This window comes from Castor canadensis, chromosome 8, assembly GCF_047511655.1.
Source record: "Castor canadensis chromosome 8, mCasCan1.hap1v2, whole genome shotgun sequence".
In the NCBI taxonomy this organism is placed as follows: domain Eukaryota; kingdom Metazoa; phylum Chordata; class Mammalia; order Rodentia; family Castoridae; genus Castor; species Castor canadensis.
In genome coordinates, this window is record NC_133393.1 from 37,902,548 (window position 1) to 37,915,592 (window position 13,045).

General features: G+C 37.8%; 1 protein-coding gene across 3 annotated transcripts in view; it reads right to left on the reverse strand.

Moving 5' to 3' along the window:
- Positions 1-1,515: 1,515 nt before the first annotated feature.
- The window catches only part of Cap2 (cyclase associated actin cytoskeleton regulatory protein 2), a 157,956-nt gene continuing 146,426 nt past the window's right edge, over positions 1,516-13,045 (reverse strand). For all 3 annotated transcript variants that reach the window (XM_074082840.1, XM_074082841.1, XM_074082839.1), the window contains 4 exons: positions 12,224-12,347; positions 12,051-12,133; positions 5,636-5,776; positions 1,516-2,917 (listed from right to left, as the gene is read on the reverse strand). In XM_074082840.1, the coding sequence (XP_073938941.1) occupies positions 2,834-2,917; positions 5,636-5,776; positions 12,051-12,133; positions 12,224-12,347 (432 nt within the window). In that variant the 3' untranslated portion in view covers positions 1,516-2,833. The remainder of the gene's footprint in view (positions 2,918-5,635; positions 5,777-12,050; positions 12,134-12,223; positions 12,348-13,045) is intronic.

A 13,045-nucleotide genomic window follows, 5' to 3' on the forward strand; every position in this document is an offset into this window, starting at 1 on the left:
TAGGTAGATATACTCTGCTAGAAACAAGGAATTTGGGGAGATGGATTTGGTTTGGGGAGAAGGATTTAGGAGTCATTTACATAGAGGAGAATATGTGAGCATCTGAGAAGAAAACAAAAAGATAGAGGGAAGGGAGTCAAAGACATGTTATTTATCACAAACTCAAAGGGAATTTAATAAGAAAAGGACAGTGTCAAGAATTTCAATGGGTGAGGAACAGATGAAGCCACTGGGTTTGACAACCTTTGCGAGTTTTGGAAATATGATAAAACTAGAAGCCAAATTGCAGTAATTATAAAAAAGATGTGTGTGTGGTGTGTGTGTTTGTTGTTTCTTCTTATGTGTTAGTGTCACTAGATCTCAGCTTTTTCATCTTTAAAATGAGAGGAGTCTAGGAGTTTGCAGTAGACATTTTCAATAAAAAGAATACATGAGTCACACTGCACTATGTGTGTTTTCTGTGTCCCACAGATAAGAAGTGATTAGAATGGAGTCGTTTCAAGATGTTTGATATGAGAAGACTACCAGAGATATATTATTTTTAAGGAAAGGACTTTCAAGGTAACAAAGACTTCAGTCTTTAGGATTTTCGTTTTCATCCTGTAATATTACAAAGTAAGGAGATATGGGAGACCCTTGACACTTAATTTTCTGACACCGATTGACACTTTGACTTTTTTTTAAATGTATGCAACATGAAATTCTTCTAAGTATGGATTACTTAATCCTCTGATTAAGTAATCTAAGTATTTGTTAGGTCACAACATTGGTAACATTGGAAGTCAACAAGGTGTAAGACCCTCAGCATACTGGACGTGCAGCATTTGTCTCTGATAGTTGTTTACACATTGCCACAGGTTTTTCATAAATCCAGTCTACTCTTATGTCATCTAAATGGGTGATTCATTTTTGAGACTGAAAAGTAGAAAGTGACTTTAAGGCATACAGACAGGGCCAAAATAATTGTTTGAACCTTAAGTCCAGATTGTCCATATCTGTGGTGAAGCATTTTGGAAGGCTGATGTCAAGTCCAAGGTTAATTGATAAATAGTAAGAATTTTGAGTAGACCTGTTTTTCATTATAAATTATTATATAATGGGTATGTAATATATCCTTTTAAGAGTCACTTCTTCTCATTTATTTTTCTACAGAAGTATATTTACAGATTTATTATGTTATTTATGTTTATATTATAATTTGTAGTATTTGTATATAGTATTATATCTACAAAGTCATCTATTTTCTGGGATCTTTACACTAATAAATATCTGAAGGCGTTTTCTCACCAAAGAAGCCTTATTGTACAAAACTGGATTCTAGAATTTTGTAATAGTGATTCTAACTTCAAATGGATTTATTTGTTATCAATCTTGAAGAAGCCATTCTTCAGGGAAGCTGATGGCATACTGAATAAATTGTCTAATTTCAACCAGAAAGACTCAGCTGTCTTTCATAAATTTGATATATGAGCAAGGGGAAAATAAAAATGGAAAAAATAATTTTTACACCCAGAATTCATCACAGTATTTAAACAATTAGAATTTTATTTCAGAATATGTTTACAGTTCCAAAATGATATTTACTAAACCCACAACATTATTCACACAGAGAAAACTTTTATAGCAAAACCTTGGTACAGGAGTATTAGTAATTTGGATACTATATGGATATATAAGATATTTAAAAAATGGAAATGATGTATTCCAAAGGCTATCATAGGCACAATATATATGCTTGTATTGGTTCTGTAAGCATTATACTACACTTCATTACATGTGATCCAAGAAGTTGCAAATTTTTCAGCAGATGTACTGAAAGGATACAGAGGAATATCATAGTTACTCATTTTTAGAAAGCATGTACTATCAAGACTACAAAATAGGAGCAGCAAGCCAAACCAACAAACAATTCTTTAGGTTTCAAAAGAAGTAATACGGCTATAGCTTTTTTCATGATCATTTTTGAGAGGGATTAGCAACTCTGGCAAGTGGAAAGTAGTTGCTAGTAAAACATTAAAGACATCCTTTACAAGGCATATGATATTTAACAGGTTCAAAATTGGAAAACAAAGACTGAGCTGTTCTTAGGGCAAAATTGTGAGGTATTATGCAGTAAAAATAAAACGCTCCTCCCACCAATCTTTTGGCATTAAGAATATGCACAAAAGTAAGAGTCTTCAAGTGACCTGGTAGCAAAATATTTAAGATGAATAATTAGAATTTAATTTTTTTGTTTTTAGTAATTATAAATGATACAGGTCTTCTAAGGACCAAGAAACTGAATTTTTTTGTCTTCAAAGGGAACTTTCCTATTTTTTAAGATGTGGATTGAAGTAAGTATTCATGCAGATAGTGTATCCATGCCAATAAAAGTGGACATGTACTATAAAAAAATCAAATATTTTCTAGGGCACACTACTACTACATTATATTAAAATTGTCTAAAAGGTAAAAACGTACATAGATTCTCAAAGGTTGTGTTTCTCACTAACAAACACGAGTGCAGAAGTGAATCATGCAATATTTTTACCTATCAGTTACGGTGTCAATGATACAAGGGGAACAGAATTCTTTTTCTTTTTCCTTTAATCTGTAGTGCTCACAAGTTATCATGTGGAACTAAAATCACACACAAAGGCAAATCATGAGGAGATGTTAAATATTTCAAAATGCCCAAGAAGGCATGTCACAAACAACGATGTTTCCACAGCACAGAATTGCTGGAGGCTTAAACTAAAGCAGTAGGTGCTACTGCGACTTCTAGCTCCCTAATGCTGCTTGTTTTTGTTCGTTTGATAGAGACTCAGGTGAGGGGGTTTGATGTCTCTGGAGATTAGGCCATAATTTCTGCAGGTTCAGTGACTAACTTGGATCCATCCCATACTGTCTTGAACTGTTCAGGAACAGGAAATTCTCTCTGGAAAAAGGCAAGAAGAGCAGAATTATGTACATGATGGCTTCATTTTGCAAAGAGACAAAGGATGATTAGTACCACACAATGGGCAAAGAAAAGTCAGAAATTTGATCTGCATCATGGAGAGGTCTTTGTGACACGGAGACTTGTATGTGTCATGTGTCTATTTGGTGAATGCATGCCAGGATCATTATTAGAGCTAGCATTTATGAAGAATGAGGCATTCTTCTAAGCACCAGGCACATACAAACTCAGCTGATCTCCAACAACCCCACGAGCTAAGTATTACTGAGATGCCATATTACAGGAAGCAGAGGCCTGCAAGTTCAAGCAACTGGCCCCTCATGACATCATTGGCAAGCAGAACAGCCACAGTCCAAACCAAGGTAGTCTTCTCCACTGCTTTCCATCAAGTTAAACATGCACATGAGTCACTGGCATCTTACTAACATGCAGATTCTGATTCAGCAGGCCTGGGGAAGGGAATGAGAATCTGTATTTCCAACAAGGTCTTAGGTGACATTAAGGCTGCTGGTCCCCAGCCCCTCAGAGTAGAAAGGTTTTATCTCACTTATCTGCCTACTCTTTAAGGAATTGCAAAATGTGCTCAGGGTTGTATATGAATTTGTTACCCTTCACCCTGTTACCCTACTTGTCCTACTGGAAAAAACATACATACCCTCCCTCACACACATCTGCACCACCACTGCCACAGGCAAACATATGAAGAAACTAGAATAGCCAAAATACAACTAGTCTGGACTCTCCGCTTTCTCTAGAGCAATTCTCCAGATATTTCAGAAGAGGACCTCAGGAGCAGCCCTTGAGCTCCAGCTCTGGGGCCTCACTAGACTTCCTGAACACATGTGGAAGAAGCAATTCACCCGTTTATTTTGATGTAGTAAGTAATGAATTCTACTCTTAGGAAATCTGAAGTGGGAAAATCTTAAAGAAGTTACAGTCTTAATAACTCTGTGTGTGTGTGTGTGTGTGTGTGTGTGTGTGTGTGTGTGTGTGTGTGTGTACAATATCACTCCTGGGGCTCTTGATGCGTAAATGAAGCTTGGTGTTCTTAAGTAGAGAATGCTGCAGAGTGAAGGTACCTCTTTGATTTTAATGCACGACAGCTGCTCCAAACTCTGTCTGGCAATGAGGAGAGAGCAATGGATCCCTGGGAGACAATTCATGTTGGATGAATTATGCCCACCATCCATTCTCACATCATAACGTACATGCCAGGTTCTGTGTATCGTTCCTACCACCTCCAACCGGAAAGTGCATGAAAAGGGGCCAAGGGCTCAGAGCGCAAGGTAATTTACTCACGCAGGGAAAATTTTTTTTTCAGCACAAAAGCTCAGGTGCTGGCTAATCTTTAGGCCATTGGAGTGCAGTCTTGGCTCTACACTGGAATCACCTGGAAAGCTTTAAAAAACTACAGATGTCTGGGTCACATGTCCAGAGTTTAGCTTAATTAGTATGCAGTGCTCATCCAAACCTCACTGCTTTTCTTAGCAAATCCAGTTCCCATACAGCTGAGCCTTCTGCTTAAACAGCTACAAAGGCCAGGGACCACCTAATTTATGGCTCCCCTACTCTAAACCTCTTGTGTTAGTTTTGGGAGTCCAAAGGGGAGGTGGGGGAACTCTTCTCTAGCCCATAGTTGGGCTGTCCATGCACCAAGTGGTGATGCAAGGCCCAGTGCTTGCAGACTTTTGTGTTTTAAGCTGAAATGATGAATTCTAGGTTGTAACATGTAGTATGTAGCCAGGTAGAGTTGAAGAACTTACTGACAGATGGGGAAAGGAGTGCATTGTGAGCAGTCCTGTTGTCTGCCTTAGGAGATCAACCTGCCTGTTGACTGCTGGTAGACAGCTGGTGACTGACCCTTTAGGTTGATGTGGCCTCTCTCTCAAAGGTGTGCCTGCTAAGTTACATTTTCTTCTGTCCTTTCTTGACTCATCAATCCCCTCCACAGTTAGACTATGAAAGAATTCTCTGTTTATTTGCTTAAATCCATGAAACAACTTCCATGTAGCACATCTGTCATACTTCATGACTCAAGAAAATGTGGCTGATTTAATTATACTCCTTTTTCAATATGCAAGAATTTTTTTAGTTGCTGATTTATTGGGGAAGGAAAAAAATGCTGGCAAAATCAGGCTAGTGTTTCTCAGAAGGGTGTTAGATGGACTGATGACATTAGAATCACCTGGGAAGCCTGTTAAGCATCCAGATTTTCAGGCTCTACTGCAAGCCTCCTGAATTGAACATGTAGGTATAGGCCTTAGAGCTGGCTTGTCCATCAAGCTTCCTAGCTGATTGTTAAATAGAGAGTCTTGGCTTGAGAACACAATACAAATAGATTTTCTTATTATCTCCTTACTCCTTCCCATTTTCTTTCTTCTTTACCTCCACCAGCGCAAAGGAAAAATACTTAGTATTACAAAATACGAACTCAGGTACATACTGTGCTGTTTGATAAAAGCTGGCCAAATAAAGAAATTATTAGTCAACTACTTTTAGAGTCACAAATTAAGAAGTGAGCATAGTCAAGAAGCTAATAGGAGAGAAATGGGGAAGGCAGCTCCCTGTATCCCTCTCCTGCCTGTGAATTATTCTACAAATAAAACCCACAGGTTGGTACCTGATTAATCAATCACTTAGAATGTTAATAATGAAGGCTCAAAAATAATTCTTGATAGCCTTTTGAAAGATACTTACATAATCACCATCCTGAGGGATAAGAACATTCATTTCAGATGACTTGGCACTCACAAGCTCACAGTCCAACGCATCTTCACTGAGGTATATGTGGCAACCTTCTGTCTTATTAATGGAAATTGTTGGCACTCTCCCCATTACCTGAAATAAGAAAAAAAATCTGGGACCAAAGCAAAGAAACAGAAATGACAATGTTTCCAACCAAATACAATCTAGATTCCTCTTGGCATTAGTTTGGGCTTAAACAAGCATTAGGAATCAGGTCAGAGGTGAGGAGAATAGTTAATGGTTAAGTCTCCAGGTGGAATGGGGTAGGTGTCATTTGAGGACAGAGTCAAAAGACCACACAAGGGGATTCTTAAACCCCAGGGTCTCTTTCTTGAGGTGAAATTAAGAAATCAATTTGGAAACAATAGCTAATGTTCAGAAAAGCCTCACAACCCTATTACTGAGTTTGAAACATATTTGATTTCATGATAAAAGAAACAAGATGCATTTACTTTTATTTGCTTAAAATTTTAGTTTTGACAAATACCTCTAAAACTGGGACTACAAATATCGATACTAACATTTAACAATAAGATTATTCTTGATTTGAAATTGAGCAGATTGTTCATGAACTGAAGAATAAGAAACACTACAATTCTTTTCACACAAGTCTTTTGCTGGATAAAAATCTCAAGGCTGAATGAAAGTTCAAATGAGATGAGTTTCTAGGTATTTTGAAGTGTATTCATTTCAGGAACCAAAACTGGGGGCTTAGTTCAGGACACTCATTATATAGATAAACAGGGCCATACACAGGAGGAGCCAATTCTTTGTATTGTTTACAAATATCTAAATGCTGTAAAAATTCCGATCAGTTTTAAATTTCTCTTCTAACAATCATTTTTCAGACATCCACTTGTAAGTCTCCACAGGGGTACACTGTTCCCCCAAAGACCACATTACAACTCTATGCTTCTTGTAATGGTAATTAAAGTGACAAAGACATCTCCTCTTTCACTCTGAAGAAAAGGCTGGGTTCCAAACCAAAGGAGCAAGTCTTTTTGATGGTGCAGGTGATGTAAAGAAGTCCTTGTGGGGGCTGGGGAAAGGATGTCTAGCCAGGTCACTATGCTTCTCTCTTTCCTCCTCTCTCTTCATAGAAACTAGACACTGAGTTGGAATTGAACCCAGTGTAAGAAAAAGGCAGAGGTAGTTCAAGGTCAGGTAAGCACAGAGCTCTGCCACAAATAAAAGAATAACACATATATGCATATTTCAAAAATGTGTCATGCAGTCAAGTTTTGATAATTTCTAGATCTTCATATTTTATAAGGATAAAGAACATTTACATACTGACCAGAACTGTATACTGAATGAATACCAGGTAAAGAAAGGAAAGGAATGGATTTTCAGTGAGTCTCAGATTTGTTTATGAGTTGGGGACACATGAAACATGTACATTATGCCAATATATTTTAATTTATATTTGTATATTTCTAAATTAGGTTAAAGATGCCAAAACACTCTATGTATTTGAAAAGACAATAGCAAAAATTTAAAAATAGCCCAGGTATGTTAAGAACTATAATTTCCACAGCATTCTGTTCAATACTACATATGAGTACCTTACATACATGTCTTTCTTCCTGGCAGATTGTGAACACTTTGAAAACATACATTATTTCTTATCAAGACAGTGAGTGACAGGTGACCTGTGAGCTTGTCTAGTCCAGTGCTCTTGCACAGAATACATGTTTCTGTATTAAAGTAGTGAGGCTTTTTAATTTTTTGCTGCTGGGGATTAAACCCAGGTTCATACATGTTAAGCACACAAGTGCTTCTGAGCTACACTCCCTGACTAAGATTGTTTGTTATGAGTTTATTTCCCCACAATAGCTTAAAAAAATTCCATTGATTACTGTAGTCTCTTCTTTTTTCCATAATTTGTGCATTTTTTAGGACATTTTGGCAAAAATAGGATTACTGGGCCAAATCATAAGAACTTTTTGACTATGCCTTTCCCACCCTTTCAGTCTTTTAATAATGTTATTGAGGTAAAATCTGCAAACATAAAATTCACCCAATTAAGTGTATGACCCAGTGATATTTGGCGAATTTAGAGTTGTGCAATCATCACTACCATCCAGTTTCAGAACATTTCCATTACCCCAAAAATATCCCTAATGGCCACTTATAGTCAGTCTCTATCCAACCCCCAGGCAACCACTAATCTGCTTTCTGTTTCTATTGTGTCTAGCTAGGCCCTTTAAAAACAATTTGTTAAGTGCTTTAAATAGGTAATGACATTCCGTTGATTTGAACAACCGAAAGTTCAAAAAGCGGTCAAATGTCTTTCTCCTGTTTCCGAACAGCACAGTTGAGTTTATGCCTTTCCTGTACAGGGAATAATGGTTTATTCTTTCACAGTTTTCTTTTTTAATAATGCATGTGTAACCTTAAAAAATATTACAGTACATTTCAGGCATGGTAACATGTAAAGAATAATATAAATGCCAATAGGTCTACCAACAGTTTTGTCAGAGTGTTACATTTTGGCTTATTTCCTGTTTTTTTTCTTTTAGGATTAAAATTATACAATACAGTTGATGCCTCTTCTATACCATTCAGCACCTCACTGACCCTCCTCCTTCCTTCCCTTCCTTTCTGTTTTTGTTTTGGTGGTACTGGGAGTTGAACTCAGGGCCTTGAGCTTGCTAGGCAAGCTCTCTACCCCTTCAACCACGCCCCTCCATCCCCCCAGTCCTTTCTCCCCTCCTGTAACTACTGTATGGACTTTTATGTTTATGATTCACCAGGTCTATGCACTGGGTAAGGGGACTAGGATGGCTGCCTTGAGCTCTCATATTTATTACGTGTGTGTTGTTCTGCATGATTTCAACCTCTACAAATGGATACCTTATACAATGCTTGCCACTCTATAACTTGCCTTAATTGCTCACTGGGTTTTATTTTTATTCATGTAACTGTAGTTCACTTATTTTAACCACTGCACAGTATTCTATTGGGAGCATGTGTTTATTCATTCACCAGTTGGTGGACATTTAATTGTTTTTGTTTTTATTGCCATTATCAATGACATTACAATAAAATTTGCATGTCTCCTTGGCACATGTACTGGAGTTCCTCTGGAGTATATTCCTAAGAGAATTACTCAGCCACAGGCTATGAATGTGAGTTTATTAGATGGTGCCAATTTTCTCTTCAGTGAGTGTAAAAGATTGACTCTTCTGACACTATATCGGGGTTCTCACTGTTCTACTTCCTTAACAACCCTGTACCATCATGGCAGTCCTCCACTTGCAGTGTTATATGGATGACATTCAGTTAACAAGGGCACCTTGCAAGGTAGTGACAATCTGAGTGCAAAACTGATGAGTGTTTCTAATTACAGTATTTACTTTCTACTTCTATGATATGGCAGGCGCATGCTTTCACCCCTACCAATCGTTTTTTTCTTCTCTGAATTGTCTTAATATTCTTTAACCATGTTTCTATTAAACTGATTAGTGTTAGCTTTTTTATATATCCTGGATACAAATTCCCTTTGATTATCTGCATTGCAAGTATCTTTCTTCAAACCCTGGCTTGTCTTTCAGCTTTGCATATGATCATGTGATCACATATGGGATTATTTTAATCACTTCTTCCTTTTATGGTTTGTATTTTTTGACCGTAGTTAATTTCTTACTCTGAGGCTATAAAGATTTTCTTCCGTACGTTATTCTTCAACTTTAAAAGTAATTCTTGTGAGTGTGCATGTGTGTACATATGTGTGTATGTGTGTGTTTATGTGTGTATGTATGTGTGTGTGTGTGTGTGTGTGTGTGTGTGTGTGTGTGTGTGTGTGTGTGGTATTGGGGATTGCTAGGTTAGTGCTCCACCACTTGAGCTATACTTGAAGACCTTTTGTTTGTATTTTGCTTTTGTTATGGGGTCTTGCTATTGCAAATCCCCTACCTCCTCCTCCTGAATAGCTAGGATCATACCACTACCCCCAGTAAAACTATTGCTCTTCATAATTAGAACTTTATTTTTATGTTTGGCATGAGGTAGGAATTCTGAATATATTTTTCCCATGGGCTCTACCACTGAACCACATCCTCAGCACCTCTTCCAAATTAATTTTAAGATATTTTTCATCAAAAATTCTCTTGGGGAGGTCACCCAAACAATGTATACATATGTGAGTAATGTAAAAATGATAAAAAAAATTCTCTTGAGATTTTTGAGCTGAATTTCACTGAATTTTATAAATATATAGAGATGAGTGATATTGTGGATTTTTTTTGTTTGGTCACGTACATCTCTTTTGTGTTTTCATGAATACCTTTCCATTTTTGTTGTTAATTTCTTCCTATGTATCCTAAGTTTGTTGCTGTTTTAAATCATATTTTGTATTGCATATTCTAATACTTACTTCTGGAATAAAGAAATGCAGTTGACTTTTGAAGGTTGATATTGTATCTAACCATTTTGCTTAATTTTTTTAGTTTATAGTTTGCTAAATCTCTTTGATTTTATATAAAAATCATATTTTTGGCAAATAAGGACATTTTTGTTTCTTCCTTTTCCAATTTTATATCTCTCAATTATTTTTCTTATCTTATTACATAGGTTAAAACCTTTATTGCATTAGTGAACAGAAGGAATGACTGGCTGGGTGGAGGGGGCACATGCACACCTATAATCCTAGCTACTCAGGAGGTAGAAATAGGGAAAACTGTGATTTGAGGCCAACTTGTGCAAAAGTTTAGCAGGACCCCATCTTGACAAAACAAGTTGAATGTGGTAGTACACACCTGTAATCCTAGTTATGCAGGAGGCATAAGTAAGAGAATAGAAGTCTGAGGCTAGCCCTGGGCAAGAACACAAGACCCTATTTGAAAAATAACTAAACAAAATGAGCTAGGGGTGTGGTTCAAGTGGTAGAGCACCTGCCTAGCAAGCCATGAAACCCTGAGTTTCATGTACTTAGTGGTACTGAGTTTCAGCACCATTAAAAAAGAATAACAATAAGAGGAAGACGAAGAAGCAGCAATGACTGAAGAGAAAGTTTCTTCCTGTTTCTGACTTCAGTGGCAATTCTTCTAAAGGTTCAAATGAAGTATGATTTTTGCTGTAGGATTTTGAAAAAAAATCCTGCCCTTACTTTGATTATAGAATATAGAGTAGCTTTTCTGGCTTTTTTATTGCTGGGTCCCTTCATGCCCAACCAGAGCTGTTTCCACTCCAGAGACACATGTACAACCAACTTCTTAAATGACAATGTAAGCATAGCGATGTGAAATGTACAAACAAATGGATTCTAATTAAAAGTGTCAGTGGTGAAAAGTCCAGTAATACAAAAGAGAAAGATTTATACAGTAAGAACTTCATTTTAACAAACATTAGTAGGGAACATTAAGTAGTAAAGGATAATTAGCAACATGAAAAGAGTGTGGCCAAAGACAGAAGTTTGAGTCAGGCAAGGGTAAAACGTCCTTTGGCTCTGTGTGTATTGTAGAATTCCATTTTGCTAACTCAAAACTACTAAATGAGTAGAGATTTTCTTCCATTTTTGCAAATCCAATTCCAATCCGGGGTTGTTTTTCCGATTCTCTCACTAGTTCTGTAGATACTTTTTTCCTTCCTCCTTACTCAGGACCAGTTTTTCCAGTGGGGAGAAACTCTCTTTGGGACAGTAGGTATCACACTAGGCAATCTCTTAGCTTTTTTATTCATTCAGTAGCTGATTAACTCCAATCATGTACTTTTTAAACATTTATTGGACATCTACTGTGTGCAGATACTGTGCAAGTCCCTGGAGCACTAAAGATTAGTTACCTGTTCTTGATTCTTTTTTCCTTCAGTGTTGGGGATTGAACCCAGGACCTCACACATGCTAGCAAGCATTCTACCACTAAGCCTCATCCCTACCCCCAATTAGCTGTCCTTAAAATAGAGATTGTAAATCATTAATTTTAGCACAAGATGGGATGTGTTGTAAGAGACCAAAAAGAAGTAAGTAATGCTTTCTAAAAAGAAATACAGGGCTTCACAGATGAGGTGACGACAGAGCTATGCTGGAAAGAATGGGAGCAAAAGTTTTCTGGGACCAGAAAACTCACGCCTGTAATCCTGCATACTTGGGAGACTGAGATTGGGAGGATTGTGGTTCGAAGCCAGCTGGGAGAAATAGTTCAAGAGACCCCATCTCCAAAATAACCAGAGCAAAATGGACTGGAGGTGTGGCTCAAGTGGTAAGAGTGCCTGCTTTGCAAGTGTGAAGTCTTGAGTTCAAATTCCAGTCCCACCAAAAAATATCTTTTTTCTGGGCAGACCTGGAGGAGCAAGGGCTCCCTGTTGCAGGCACAGTGGGGAGTCTACACAAAGCTAGGGCCAGAGCAAGGTTGGCAGGGCTGCTTACCTGGATTTGAATATCCTTGGAGTTGATCACTTCCACAATGCCCACCACATTGTCAAACACAAGGCCAAACTTCTTACAATTATCTAGGGGGAAAAATAAAACTCCACTAAATACATTCAGCATATTTCTACAAAACAGCTCATAGTAACTATAGAGCCATAGTTTTGTCCTACCAATTGTAATGGAATTTATTTTCCCTTTAATCTGGAGAGTAGATTTGTCACATTTGAAAATGTAAGCCACTTGTTTCAGTTCAGTCTCTGAAATGACAAGGTCATTTCTGTCCTCTTGGTACTCCTAAAATTAAAACAGACACAAATATTGAACATGAGGATACAGAGATAAACTGAATCCAATGCATACTAAAATCACTATGGAGGATTATAGTGATTCAATATGCTTTTTTTTTTTTTTAAGAACCATCACTTTATGGACAAAACCACAGGTCTTGCCTCATTGTTGCAATGATGGGAATGGGTGGGATGCTGCCTGGAAGAAGGTCTGTGTCAATTTGCAGACGCTCAGGTGCTGGGACCCTGGCTAGTGGATGGGGCTGTGGCAGGGGTGAGAGAGCTGTTGGGACCCTGAGGCTAAGTCTGCACTTGGTGCTGAAGCAACCTCTGCTGCATCAAGTAGAAGATGGGCTGATGAAGGGCCACAACAGGTCCAGGCTCGGGTTTTTTTCAGGCCACGATAACCTTTCCATGTCCTTAATTTTCAAGGAAGCTCTCTGGATTGCTGGGGACCCCAGCTTTCATCTACATTCAAAATGTCTCTGTCCTGCGCATACCATTAGCCCTGAAGGTGGTGGGTGGTAGTGATAGCATGTGGTTACATCAAGGCCTCCATCACTGGAACCAAACAAAACATCCTACAGCAGATTAGAATGGGGCACAGACACCCAGGTGCACATGTTAATGGCTTCTCTTACAGCGTGGTTAAAAGTTTAAAGTCAAATTCAAACAGAAAGCCAACAACAACAGAAAGCATAATGG